Source organism: Chelonia mydas, chromosome 14, assembly GCF_015237465.2.
Source record: "Chelonia mydas isolate rCheMyd1 chromosome 14, rCheMyd1.pri.v2, whole genome shotgun sequence".
Lineage (NCBI taxonomy): Eukaryota > Metazoa > Chordata > Testudines > Cheloniidae > Chelonia > Chelonia mydas.
Genome location: NC_051254.2, coordinates 3,442,568 through 3,457,020, shown reverse-complemented (window position 1 = coordinate 3,457,020; position 14,453 = coordinate 3,442,568). Strand labels below are relative to the sequence as shown.

The 14,453-nt window shown below is 49.2% G+C and overlaps 1 protein-coding gene across 1 annotated transcript; it reads left to right on the top strand.

Moving 5' to 3' along the window:
• Positions 1-2,681: 2,681 nt before the first annotated feature.
• On the top strand, positions 2,682-12,321 carry RPL38 (ribosomal protein L38). The gene is made up of 5 exons (XM_037914273.2): positions 2,682-2,792; positions 3,007-3,033; positions 3,386-3,446; positions 6,129-6,251; positions 12,243-12,321. Exons 2-5 carry the CDS (start codon positions 3,031-3,033, stop codon positions 12,266-12,268), a joined length of 213 nt encoding a protein of 70 aa, XP_037770201.1. The 5' UTR covers positions 2,682-2,792; positions 3,007-3,030; the 3' UTR covers positions 12,269-12,321.
• Positions 12,322-14,453: the final 2,132 nt, after the last annotated feature.

Here is a 14,453-nt window from a genome sequence, read left to right as displayed (position 1 = left end):
GGAGCGGAGAGGAGAAATCATATCAGCAAAGCCTGAGCTTTCAGCCTTCTCCCCTCACTTGTTCCAGGCTGGTTCAGTTGTCTGACAGACGAGCTGCGGTTTCACAGCCCCAGGTGTTTCTATTCCCGGCACTGACCTGCTCTGTGGGCCTCAGTTTCCTCACCTGAAATCTGCGGGGAGATGAGACTTGCCTTTTTTTGTAAAGTGCTTTAAGATCAAAGGATGGAAACTGATGCAAAATTGAAGTATAAGCAAAGTCACCCTCCCCTTCCCATAGTGATCAGGGGGAGGGGAGATTGGGGGTTTGGAGGGAGCAGGTTACTGAGTCTCTCCAGATGCATTAGAAGAAATACAGGTACAGCCGGAAGGGAAAGGAACAGTGGGTGAAGCCTCTGGACATATATTTTGGATACATACCCCTCCAAACCCCCTGAAGTTCCTACTTATTCATGACTCATTTGCTGGTGGCGGCTGAATCTGCCCATCCTGGGAGGGCTGGTCTCAGTAATGCATCCCATCGAGGAGTGCAGAACAGCTTTTCAACAACGCAGCACCACAGACATCGGACACTGTCAGTGAAGTGTCTGTTCCTTCCCCTTGTCCCTCACCATTCCCCTCACAGCCAACTGGACACGCGTCCGCCCAGGACCTGGGCTCCTAGCATTTCTAAATCCCAGCGAGCGGAATCAGGGCAAGGGTGCTTAGAGAGAAACTCACACCCAGGAGAAATTCCTGATGCAATCCCCTTGTTGGAGGATGTCACTTGCACAGCCAGGCACCTGCTGTGTGTGTCAAGCAGCCTCCTGGCCCTGTCGGCTTGTTACCGCCCCATTCCCCTAAACTCCCAGCAAAGCACTAAACCCAACAAATAAATCAACACTGAATGGCTGCCCTTAGCAAATGATCCAGTTTCCCTACAAGGCCTGGTATGCCCCAGTCCACAGCTGCTCTTTGGATGGCAGCAGCATGACCGATGGATTGAGGATGCCGTGTAGAAGGAACCCAATTACTGTTCGGGACAAAGAAAGCCACACTGAGCTGTGGCTGTTGGGGAGGGCTAACCTTTCCCAGGGTCATCACCTAATGCAATACCTGGGACCAGGCTGCTTTGCTCTTTACATTGACTTTGTGCAAGGGTGCTAAAGCGTTGCTAAAGCTCCCTCCCGTGGATGAACTGTTTTATTACATCCCTCGCTCTGACATGCAGCTCTTTGAAGGGGGCCCTGAACAGGACAGCTTGGGGGACGCAGTGGGGGAAGGGAACTAGGCTTGTGCCCATCTTAATGGATAAAGGAGGCCTGAAATATTTTTCTCTTTTTGAAAACTCTGGTGGTTCTCTGCCTTAGAAGCCAAAAGAAGACAATGGCACCACCAACGTAAAAATTGCAGACCTAATTTGCCACCAGCTCGGTCCTATAATCTGTATTGCAGCAGCAGCCAGGAGTGGCAGTCATGGACCAGGCCCCCATTGTGCTAGGCACTGTACAAACCCAGATGGGCTCCACTTCTGTGTTCTAAACCTTTACCCGCCCCTTTGCTCTATTCAGATTGTAAGCCCTTTGGGGCAGGGACTGTCTCTGATTCTGTCTGTCCAGTGCCTAGCACAATGGCACCCCATTCTCAGGTGGCCCCCAGGCACTGCCATAATTAACTTGATAAATAATGATAGCCCTAACCACACCCTGCTTTCTTCTTCTCTAGCAGCTTCCCTCTGATGCCTTCAAATTAGTGAATTGAGCTTCACAGCCACCATATAAAGTAGGTGTCATTACCCCCATTTTACAGATGGGGAAACTGAGGCACAACACAGGGGGATTTGACGTGTCCAAAATCACACAGCAAAATTGGAGTTAAACTGAGAACAGAACCCAGTCTCCTTTTGTGGTTGGCTTAACCACAAAAAAAGCATACTCTCTCCTCTTGTATCATAGAAACATAGGGCTGGAAGGGACTTCGAGAAGTCATCAAGTCCAGTCCTCGGAGCTGCGGCAGGACCAAGAACATCTAGATCATCCCTGGCAGGTGTTTGTCCAACTTGTTTTTAAATGCTTCCAATGATGGGGACTCCAAGAGCTCCCTTGGGAAGCCTATTCCAGAGCCTAACTACCCTTAGAGTTAGAAAGTTTTTCCTAACATCTAACATAAATCTGCCTTGTTGCAGATTAAGTCCATTGCTTCTTCTCCTACCGTCAGTGGACATGGAAAACAATTGATCCCCATGCTCTTTATAACAGCCAGTAACATGCTGGAAGACCTGGATCATAGCACTAAGCAAAGAGAGGTTGTAACAATCAGCAAAGAAACTGCAATGGATGGCATTCAACTCTACATTAACAAAAACGTGGTCGTGTCTACAATGACCCCCAGCTGGGAGTAATGCAATATTAGTAGATCCGGACTAACCGGCAAAGGAAAATATTATAAGGAACGAACACACTCCAACCGTGAGTTGTGAATTAATTGTTTATCATTAATTAAAATCTTAATACAATTAGTATAATTGTAATAAAAATCGATAGCACTATCCCTAGCTATTCATATCAATGAAGACAATAGCAAACACGACACCAATACCCCCCTCACAACCACACACTGTAACCCCTGTCTAAACCTAGGGTCCCAAATAAACCAGCACGTCTCCGGCTAGCGAGCCCTCCTCACTTGTGTTGCTGTGAGCGCCCCCACCGGCGCCTTTTGTCTGCTCTCGGCACCAGTAGCCGCCTGGGTCTGGTTTAAGTGCCCGGATGCGGAAGTACTTGTTCCTTTTCATCACCGCGTCTGTGGCTGTCTGAGTGAGTGTCCGGGGGGTGCGGGGCTGGATCCGCCGGCATCCTCGGCGGGGCCGGGCGGGGGGGTCCCGAGGAGGGGATGAGGGACACGGGGGAGCGGGTGTGGGGCCAGGCGGGCGGGCCCGTTGGCGGGGTGGGGGTGAGGAGGGGCGAGCTTGGGGGTTCTCAGCCCCCCCCCCCCCCGCGCTGACGCCATCTTGGATTTTCTCTCCCGCAGGTCCCCGGAGCCCGGCCGGTCGCCATGGTGAGCCAGCACGTGGGGGTGATGGGCGCCTGGGCCTCGGGTGGGACGGGACGGCGGGCCGGGCCCTGGGGGGACCCTGCGGCGTGCCGAGGGCGGGCCGGCCCTGCGGGGAGTCTCTGCTCTGGGGACCTGGGCTCACGCCCCGCTCCCCCTGTGCCCCGGAGGGTGGGCACGGGTGCGAGGGGCTGGCGGAGCATTTCCCTGGTGCGAGCCCACTGTTGGGCAGCTGACCGGCCTAGGGCTGGCTGGCTCGGGGACACATGCTGCCTCCCGCTGCTCTCCAAGCTGAGCGGTGCTCCAGATAGGGAGTCTTCATAATAATAATTTTAAAAAAAAATTTATGTATTTTCAGCCCCGCAAAATCGAAGAGATCAAAGACTTCCTGCTTACAGCCAGGAGAAAAGATGCCAAATGTGAGTCGTACTGGTTGCCCAGGTGGTGGGTTGAAGCCCTGCATGGGGTCTGCTTGGCTTCCGTCTGTCTTCTAAAAAATTACCTCCTGTTGAAGCGCTAAAGAGGGCTTTTCTCTGTAGAAGCTGAAGGGAGGGAATCTTTTTACCCTAGTGCAGACAGAGTGCGTGGGCCCCACAGCATGTCTGCTGACTTATATGTTTAGCTATGGCCACATGGTGGTTAGGGAGCAATGTTGGGACTTAAATTCCTGGAGCTTTTGAGTACACGTTAGACGATTGGTCAGGGGCTTGCCCACATGGTACAACTTCCTGTCCAAGGGCAACTGTATAGAGTCTGTTGACACAGGACTGACCATGAATGACTGCTCAGTGTAGATCCTGTTCACCATCATTAAGGCTACTATTCTGTCCTGGATTCCGTGACTTTCCAGTGCCTCTGGGACTAGTTCTGGGGCACAGCTGGAGCAGATGTCAGCCCCCTGGGATGCTGGAGCAGCTGGCAGGTGTCCAGTCCCCTTGGGCTTCAGCAAGGGTCAGCCCCTACCTCAGGAACAGCGGTGGGCATGCTCTCTCTCATCCCCACCCCCAGGTATTTTTAGTAAAAGTCAGGGGCAGGTCGCAGGCTTCTGTGAATTTTTGTTTATTACCCACCTGTCTGTGACTTTTACTAAAAATAACTGACAAAATCTTGTCATGTCTGCTACTAATGGGTAAATCCTGTCCCTAGCAGGGGATGTAAACCTGACTCTGGTCTAGACCCACACACTTCCGTTTGTAACAAGAGTGGGGGCTGTTCTTCCCAACACAAATGAATGTGTTAGTGACTTATTCAATTGTTTAAGATTAATGTATAGTAGTATTAGTATGTGTATTAAGTAGAGGTGCACTTCCTGCCCTGAGGAGCTCTGTCTTAAAGTAGTGGTTTCTCATTGGATTGGTACTTAACATGGTGACCTTGATTAAATGATGTAAGATGGGGAGCGGAGCAAATTCTGGGATTACAATAGTTTTCTCATACCTTGTGTTGAATGCTACAAAAATAATCATCCAGGAAGTGGCAATCACTAAATAAATATAGCAGCATCTGAGCTTAAATAAAGCAAGTAGAGGCTAATTGCAGTGCCTGTTAAATAGAGAGCCTGACTGTGGTTATACCAATGTTAGTTTGTTTTTTCTTATAAACTGTGTTTGTGTTGCTTTTGTCATGACCCAAGTTCAGGACTACATTTCTCCTGCAAGAATTGATGCTATTGGGGCACCTCAAGTAGTGTAAGGAGTGTGGCTCCTTCCCTTCATGGGAATGTGGTGAACAGGGACACACAACCTTGCACTTGGGTTTTGGCAAATAAGTGATGTTGGAAACTATTTGCAACTATGGTATGATCATGTGTCTTGTCAGTTTCAGTCTAGCCTTTCAGCCACATATTTAATATCAAAAGCTTTTCATATTCTTTTGAAAGAGGCACCATTAAATCACTCTTTTGCCTGTAATTGTCGTACCTGCTATTGTTTAGGTGGCACCTAAGATGACTATAATTGCAAAATGAGAAATGTCTCTTCGGTTTGCTTTTAGCATTTGCCAGTACTTCGTGTGTGGTTTCCCAGTGGTTCTCAAACCTTTGTATTGGTGACCCCTTTCACACTGCAAGCCTCTGAGTGCAACCCCCCTTATAAATTAAAAACACTTTCACACAATTATAAATGCTGGATGCAAAGCAGGTTTTGGGGTTGGGCTGACTGCTCGCAAGCCCCACATAATGTCACGACCTAGTTTAAGAGCCCCATTTACACTGTTCCATTCTTTGTGTGGGTCTTGCACTGCAACAAAGAGGAAAAATACTTGAAAATGGGCTTTGTAAAACCCATTATGTGAGCAAGGGGTGAGGGCATGGTGTAGTACTTGAAACATTATTATGGCTGATAGTGTCATTTTTAAAAAGCATTTCAACCAGTTCTGGGTTCTGTAAACCTCCGATAGCTTCTGTAATGCAGAACTCTTGGGGCTTTTTCATACTCTGCTTCAAGAAGGGAGGCTAAGAAGCACAGTTTCATATGTTTGAAGGAACTGTCTAGTTAAATTGGTCCTAAAAGACAAAGATGAAAAACTGGATTTAAAGCATCTTCTGCAGCCTTGGATAACTTGAATTTTATGTAAAACATGGTGGTGGAACTTGAAATGTTGTTTATGTGCAAAAAGACCATAATGGTAAATACAACCTCATAACACTTAAACTGTCTCACTCTGTTGGAATTTGTGGCACTATAAATTTCAGTTCATTAAGTTTTGTGTGTGTGTGTGTTGGAGGACAATAGCCTGAAATATACAGCTGTTTGCTTTGTGAAATCCTCATGTGGTCTATCCTCTTTACTGGCTGGAGTGAGTTAAATCCAGTGAAAACACTTCAGCTGCAGCTGACACTAACAAACTGATGAGGTTTTTGAGCTGGATTTTCACTGTGCCCCTTTGTGATGGCAGTAGGGTGGCCAGGGTTAGATAGTCTTGAATTCTGCTCTGCACTTAAACATTTGAGGCAGAATAACTGGTGTGCAAGGCCTTGTAGTGGGAGGGCTACTTTTTTCACTGGGTTCCTGAGACTTTCCTTGGCTGGCTGGAGTGGCTTGCAAAAGTTAGTGTGCGCAAGGCACTAATGATGTGCTAACTCCAGCTTCTTTCTACTGCAGCTGTCAAGATCAAGAAGAACAAAGACAATGTGAAATTTAAGGTGCGTTGCAGCCGGTATCTCTACACTCTGGTTATCACAGACAAGGAGAAGGCTGAGAAATTGAAGCAGTCCCTGCCACCAGGTAACTGACTGTGGGGTAGGGTGTCCTGTATTTTATATAGCACTTTTTCAGATCTCAAAGGACTTATAACCAGCCTCTTGTGTTATCTAGAGTTACCAGTGAACTGGCACCCCTCTTTCATTGTGCCATGAGGTGGAACAGGAAAGTGGAGGCTTTGGGACCCCCTTTGTTTGCTCTACTTTTGAGAGCCTCACACTGCTAGGCTGAGCAGGGGGTGTGTGAAATGGCTCTTTCTGCGCATACAAGAGCTGCCAAAGAATACACACATGTTTGATGAAGGGTAGCGCTACATTATGGAGCACAGACCCTCGTTCTGGCTCACAGTTCATTCCCTCAGCTTGATCGGATCTGTAAGCTGTGGGTATTCACAGTATTCTACAGTACATGAAATAGGGGAGCAGGAGACACACTGATTTGGTCAACTTACTGTACCCTCTACCCAAGAGGTGGGCAAACTGTGGCCCACGGGACTCTCCTGCCCGGCCCCTGAGCTCCTGGCCTGGGAGGCTAGTCCCCGGTCCCTCCCCTGCTGTTCTCCCTCCCCCGTAGCCTCGCTGTGCCACCGGAGCAATGCTCTGGGCAGCCGGGCAGCGCAGTTGCAGAGCCACAGCCTGACCAAGCGCTCTGGGCGGCACGGCTGTAGCGCCGCCAGCCACTGGCCCTCCAGGCAGGGGGCAAGAGGGGTTGGATAGAGAGCAGGGGAGTTCAGGGGGTATGGATAGGGGTCGAGGTGGTCAGAGGGCGGGGAACAGGGGGGTTGGATGGGGCAAGGGTCTGGGGGGCGGGGGCAGTCAGGAATGAGCCGGGGGGGGGGGGGGGGTTGGATGGGGTGACGGGGCAGTCAGGGGTGGGGGGTCTGGGGGTGGTCAGGAAGCAGGGGGGTCGTGATGGGACAGGAATCCCAGGGGGGTGGTCAGGGACAGGGAACGGGGGGTTGGATGGGGCCAGCAGGGGGTCAGAAAGGAGGCGGGGGCTGGGCCACACCTGGCTGTTTTGGGAGACACAGCCTCCCCTAACCGGCCCTCCATACAATTTTGGAAGCCCAATGTGGCCCTCAGGCGAAAAAGTCTGCCTGCCTCTTTTCTACACCTACGCGCATCCCATGCATCATTTGAGAGCTTATTATGTCTCCTTCAAGATGAGAGCATGTGGAGCTGTCAAGTGCTGCCGTTACCGTAGAAACGGATAAATGATGACACCATCAATATGTTTAAATTACAACTTTGGGGTCACAAAGAAACTCAAATTTATGTATTGAAATGATAGTCATTAAACTAACAGAAACCAATGCAAATACTTCAAAGTGTTACAACAACAATTTAAAGGGTAAAATTTGATACAGGTAATATTGAAATGTAATAGCAGTGGTGACATTTCTAGTCAACATCTCATTCATCATCGTGATCTCTGTCAAGAGTGTGTAGGTTACAACAGTGTGTGCAGGGAAAATTGTGGCACATACACAGTTGTGTGCAGGGAAAATTGTCCTGACTGCAACAGAGTTGATTGTCTGGCAACTGTTATTGGTTTAGGCACAAATAAGGTCTTGCTGAAGATCAGATGTCATTGGGGCCTTGAAGCACACAGGAAATAGTTCATCCACACTTTTTCCATCCATGTTGCAGTGGTGATCCAATATCTATGCAGAGGCATCCAAATCTTTGTTTGCCAAGAGCGTGTCCTGACGTGCTCTTCAAAATGACTGACATGGTGGGAGTTTGGCCAGTGACACTTGCCTTTTTGATGGCTAGTTTGAGGCACAAGCAACTGAGGTCTTTGTGGGTCTCTCTTTCTTGCTCTGGTCATGCACTGCTACCAACTTCTTTGCTGCAGAAATTGCACCTTGTCCATCTCTCTCCCAGTTTGGCAAGGTCTCTGAAGCAGTAAGCTCCGTTTGCTTTGACAATGTTAAACAGATTTTTTTTTTTTTCCCCCCTAATACAAAATATGGATGACTCAGGGTCACATTCTGTTAATGTGTGTACTGCAGAAGTCAGGAGTGAGTGTGTGGAAAAGTTCCATGCACAGGTATGAGGTAATGCTAGTCAGTTGTGCTGGTAACAGTGATTGTTTCACTCCACATGTTATCTGTGTGTTCCATTTTTGGAAATTAGCGAACAGCAAGGACCAAAATATCTGAATCAGGGGACCTAATTACTACGGCTCCTTTGACACCGAGACACACACGTCATATTGGCATGTACATAATGCAGAAGCTTCCTTGTGAATACTGTACAAGCCTTAGGCTTCTTTAGCCCTCTGCGGGTGATGGACTTCACTGCTTCACTATTGGAAAAGCTTCCAGCAAGAGGGAGCGGGTGTGCTCCTGCGCTCTCAGCTGCATATTCACAGAGGAATTTTACCAAGTGCCTGCTTGTTGCCCGCCACGTTTCTAAACTTTTTCCATGGAGGCGCAGGGTGTCCACCCATCCTCTGGTAACTCTTGCGTCCAACCTTATGTCCTGTCTGGCACTGTTTTTCTGCAGTTTTCACAGAGTTACTGTTGAAATATCTGTCAAAAACTTTGATTATAGAATTAATTTTGTCAAATCCTTTTAGCGCCTGCCTCAAGTACTTAACAGCCAATTCATTGAATGTCTGTAATTTTCTGTAGCCATGACTTGTGTGACAGCCACAGCATCTCTGATGTACACTGTGGTTTCTTTGTTGCATGCTCTTAACTCATGGATTCTTTCAGCTTGATGCCCTAATTCAGCTTTGTCAGTTCTCATTGTTCCATCAGTGTGGAAGAGGGACATAGGCACAGGTCCTCTTGGGCAACTAAGAACAGTTGCCATTGAAACATCATCCCTGCATTTTCTAAGGACAGGGCTCTGTGGAAAGCAATTTGTGGACTGACAGCTGTAATGGCTGTCCTTCCCTTTCTAGACTAAATGTCTGATTTCTTGGCTGGACTAAAGAAGGTACGGATCCCATCAGAAATCAAGTGCACCTCTCTCAAATCTCTCCTTTTGTTCTTCACCTACGTCTTTTGTTTTCAGTAGACTCTTGACTGATGCAACATCCGATGTACCGGTAGATATGTTGTTAAGCACTTCTGGATGTGATTCAGGGTCAAATGAGTTTGTCATTGTTACTGACAGTGGTTAGTAAGAGCTGTAACATGATCTTTATCCTTCTTCAGTGCAGGGGCAAGGACTTGTTTGTGGACTTCATTACTAGTCCTTAGGCCATTTCTTTCTCTCATAGCTTTTGCGTATTCATAATTTGAATGTTAGCTCTAACACTAATGCTGACCTGTGCATAAGTGTCACTGAATTAAAAAGCTAGTTCCTAGACCAGTGATTCTCAACCTATTTATCATTGTGGGCTGCATATGCAGCTGACAGCGTGTTACCTGGGCCTCAGGTTGAGAACCACAGTGTTGCTTTTTTCTCTCTCTCTCTCTCCCTCCCTCCCTCTCTCTCTCCTCCCCCCCCCACCACATCCCCAGCACTTCCTGCCCAGGGACCCCCTCCACAGAGTGGGGCCAGGAGCAGAGCCCTGGGTGGAGAGCCGGGCAGCAGGGGCCCCAGACCCTACCAGGTGGCAGGGCAGCTGTGCATCAGCCCAGACCCAGACCCCAGCCTTTAGCACGCATCTGGGTTGCAACTGTATGCTAAGTGGGTTGAGAACCACTGTTCTCGACTATTTCAAAGGCTAGGACTACATGCATAGGCATTCCAGACTAGACGCTACGTTGTATGTGCAAAAGCTTACAAATGGAGCAGCGTGACATTAGGAATTCATGTACATTGTATCTATCCACTCTGCCGGACAGACTATGGACATATGCAGTCAGCTGCTACTGCTGCACAACCTTCAGTGTAGGGCTGATCTGGTCAGCAAATTCTAAGTGAAAATATCCGACTATTACAGTCACTTGTGGGATACTTGGACAATTGAGAGTCTGCGATATGAAACCAATTCATGGTAATACATGGCAAAATGTTGATAGTTGCCATTTTTTGTCACGTGCCAAACAGCATTATTTGTAGGGGGGAAATTGCCCTTGCAAAACCAATGACCATCTTTATCCGGGAAACACCACATTATGGTGTGTAACTTAAACAGTAAAACCTATAGTCAGTCACTGCAGTGTTTCTGGAACAGCAAAGGAGGATCAACAAAAATGATTAGGGGACTAGAACACGAGTTATGAGCAGAGGCTGAGGGAACTGGGGATGTTTAGTCTACGGAAGAGAAGAATGAGGGGGGATTTGATAGCTGCTTTCAACTACCTGAAAGGGGGTTCCAAAGAGGATGGCTCTAGACTGTTCTCAGTGGTAGCAGATGACAGAACGAGGAGTAATGGTCTCAAGTTGCAGTGTGGGAGATTTAGGTTGGATATTAGGAAAAACTTTTTCACTAGGAGGGTGGTGAAATACTGGAATGCGTTACCTAGGGAGGTGGTGGAATCTCCTTCCTTAGAAGTTTTTAAGGTCAGGCTTGACAAAGCCCTGGCTGGGATGATTTAATTGGGGATTGGCCCTGCTTTGAGCAGGGGGTTGGACTAGATGACCTCCTGAGGTCCCTTCCAACCCTGATATTCTATGATAGTCCTCATTTTGGGTACCACTGTTTCACTGTGCCTAAAGGGTTATGGCCCCACTTGATAGCCTCACATCACACCTCATCTACACATACATTAAAGAAGCTTCAAATGATGTACTGCATGGGTGAGTGTAGGGTTGGGGCATTCAACTCCAAATATATGGCCTTTTTTTTTTTTTTTTTTTGGAGAGGTGCCTTATGCCTTAAACATCACCTCATAGGGAGAACTACTGTGGGCGGGGTTGCCCTGTCTGTCTAATTTTGGTTCACTTAATATCACTTGAATGCTGTGCATGTCCCATTGTCTTAGGAGCTTGTTGCTTCTGGCTGTGTATCCCCTATTCCTGGTAGTTCACTTTGTGCTTTGCCGGAGTCCAGTGTCGGAGAAGTGTCCAGCCCTGCAGTCACTGGTTTCATGTGTTAACGTAACGAAAGTGACGCTTTTTAAAGAGAGCAGGAAGAGAGCTGCTAAAATATGGGAGACACTTATGAGGCTGACCACAGGGGTCACTGCAGAAAGTAATGGTCTTCAATTAAAAGGGTGAATGAGACTATACATATGGGGTAACGTGGACCAACAAGCCAGGAGGTGGTTGAGGCACCAGCAGTAGAGATCCGATAACACCCAAAGGACTCTGATACTCTGGCAGTGCTCCTCCGGGAGCCCCTGGTGTCACATGCACTCGTGGGCAGAGTGTTGAACTGCAAGTCCTGCCCTGAAGGGAATGATGGAGGGACTGTAAGTGGGGAAGGAGATAATTCCCTCTTGCCACAGCCGTCTGCTACTAGGAGAGGTTCTGGTGTTGCCATAAGAATGGCCATTCTGGGTCAGACCAAAGGTCCATCTAGCCCAGTATCCTGTCTTCCAACAGTGGCCAATACCAGGTGCCCCAGAGGGAATGAGCAGAATAGGGGATAGGGAATCATCAAGTGATCCATTGCCCATTCCCAGCTTCTGGCAAAGAGAGGCTAAGGACACCATCCCTGCCCATCCCATGGAGTTTCAGAGATCAGCAAAACCATTCTTGATGTGTCAGCCCAATTCAAGTGGCTTTTTGGTGCTGAATTCCAGGTGTGAGGGCTAAGTGCCCTCCGTTGGGGCAGCAGTGGGGTTTGCTGCCCCGCCTACTGTATGAAAATCATGGACTCTCTCCCAGTATTAATTCTGAAGCAGAATATCTGGCCCTAGCCTTGCAGCATCTGAGCAACTGCTCTTGCTTTGAAAGCTATGGGAGTGAGGTCTCAAGTCTGGAGGCTCTAGGCAGGCGGAGAAATCCACTCCTGACCTGTCATTGGGGACCGCAGTCCTTTCAGCAGCTTGTCTCCAGGATGCAGTGCACCTGTTACAGGGTTTCACAGCCAGGCAAGCAGAAATGATGAGTGTGATCGATCTCTCTTTAGCTACTCAACCTTTCTTTTTCCCTCCCTTCTCTTCAGGTTTGGCTGTGAAGGAGCTGAAATGAACCAGTCGTGCTCAGAGCTTTTCAGGTGTGAGATAATAAAAGAGGGAACTGCTCTTGTGTGTCTGGCTTCTCTTTTCTGAAGGATGACTTGACCAACCTACTGCTGCGTATGTAACTGTTCCGGAAGGAATGTCATCGAACGGGCAGGCTCTGTACCAGCTGCGCGTGGCCAGGGTCCTCGTGCTACCCCAGCCGGCAGTTTGGAGTAGCTGCAGGAGCCAGGCCTGTACCACCTGTACTCCACTGAACGAGGCGGTAGCCCAGGGCTTGCTGGCCAAAGATACATGGGTCACGTGCTGGGTCGGCCCCTCAGTCTATTCAAATGAAGTTACCATCAGCTGCCATAGGGTCTGCTTTTCATTTATCAACAGCATCCAAATGTGCTGGGTCTCTTTAGCCCAGCGCAGCCGGCACTTCTAGAAGTGAACAGAAATGGAGGCACTAACACCAGCATGGGAAATTGCTGCTTGACATCCCTCTCAAACCTTGCCTCTAGTACGAAGTTGGCAGCAGGTATACTGTCACGCCCCTCTAGTAGAGACCCGCCTATACCAGCTACAGAACTGGAGCCAGTATAACTGCGCCTGCACCGGGGCTTGTCCTGGCAGAGCTGTCAGTTGGTGGGGGTTTCCCCCCATGCTCCTAACTGACATGTATGCGCTGGCAAAACTGAGGGTAGGCCAGGCCTAGCTCTTTAGACTGCAGCGTGTCCACGCTCGTGCTAACGTGCAGGGAAAGCACTCGTGGCTCGCATCCCACACGTTCACTGGCTGTAATGCCGAGATTTCCTTCCCGTGGGCTGGGGCTGCAGTTGGCCCTGTTAGTTCCGGTTCTCCTGTCTAGCGTTCAGTTAAGCAAAAAATGCTGCGTTCTCAGCGTGACCTGCAAAGGGCTTGGATGCCTTCGAACTCGCTGGGAGACGGGCATTAAGGCCACTCCCGCCTCCCACAGGGTCTGGCTGGTGCTGCTGTACCAATCGTTACCTCAAACTGAGGAAAGAAGATGGCAAACTTGATTTTAGAGGGATAGAACCCCTTGAGCTGCCAAGCTTTCCATCCCCACGCTGAGAAGGCAGAGGTGCCGGTCGCTGGCACTAAGCCTTGAGTTCTTAAGAGACATTAAGCGCGGGGGTGTTGCACCTTTGTTCTAAGAAGTTTATCCACCCAGGGCTCTGTGCACTGAACTTTCTGACAGTTCAGCGCTGGGGTTTGTGGTTTTCTGTAGTACAGACTGAACTCAGATTAGCAAGTGTCTGGGTTCATATGGAGGTTTGCAATCACATAGCATCCCTGCACATGGACTGATTGCATGGCAAACTGAGAGGTTTGTTGTATTTTTAGCCTTGTAGCATAGCTTAGCAGAGAGGTGGACAAACTACGGCCCATGGGAGCAGGGGGCAGTTGGATAGCGGGTAGGGTCCCAAGAGGGGGCGGTCAGGGAGCGGTTGGATAGGGCAGAGGTTCGAGGGGGGGCACTTGGGATGGGGAGCAGGGGGAGGTAGATAGAGGGTGGAGTCCCAGGGGGCGGTTAGGAGTGGGGGTCCGGGGACGGGGTGGTTGGGACAAGGAGTGGGGGGGGGTGTCCTGAGCTGGGTGGGGCCAGGCTGTTTGGGGAGGCACAGCCTTCCCTACCTGGCCCTCCATACAGTTTTGCACCCCAATGTGGCCCTCAGGCCAAAAAGTTTGCCCACTCCTGGCTTAGCAGCTAGAGAACTTGGAGTTGCCAGCACCATATGACTAGCAGTCTCTTCACAACCAGTTTGGAAGCCCCTGTTTTGCGACCTTTTAGTGCTAATGCTTTTCAGAGTGGTTTGATTTTACTAAGCTTAGTCGAGCAGAACGAAGGGGTAGATGAGTGGTGGTTAAAGTGCTAGCAGAGCCTTTAGCTGGCAGTAGATTCTGGCAGCGCTGATACCAGCTCTGGGCTAAGTGTCCCATGTCTCACAGAGAAGGGCACACACATGGGTGCCTCATAGCTTCTCCCCAGTTCTGAAGCCTCGCTAGCCAAATGTGGGTTGGCGAGAGGGGTTGAGCTGAATAACTTAACTGCCCAGGATAAAGAGTTCTCTGCAGCAGGCAGAGTGGATCTGCCTGTTGTCAGTGTGCTGGATTTGTGGAAATTTCCGGGTGGATTAAGCTGAGATGGCTCAACCTCACACCATGTGAGATTCAGGTCAGTGCTTTAG

Bases quoted from the DNA above. Each gene is read 5' to 3' on its own strand.
- RPL38 (XM_037914273.2), top strand. The intron at 3,447-6,128 runs GTGAGTCGTACT...TTTCTACTGCAG, and splicing joins CAGGAGAAAAGATGCCAAAT to CTGTCAAGATCAAGAAGAAC. The intron at 6,252-12,242 runs GTAACTGACTGT...CCTTCTCTTCAG, and splicing joins GAAGCAGTCCCTGCCACCAG to GTTTGGCTGTGAAGGAGCTG.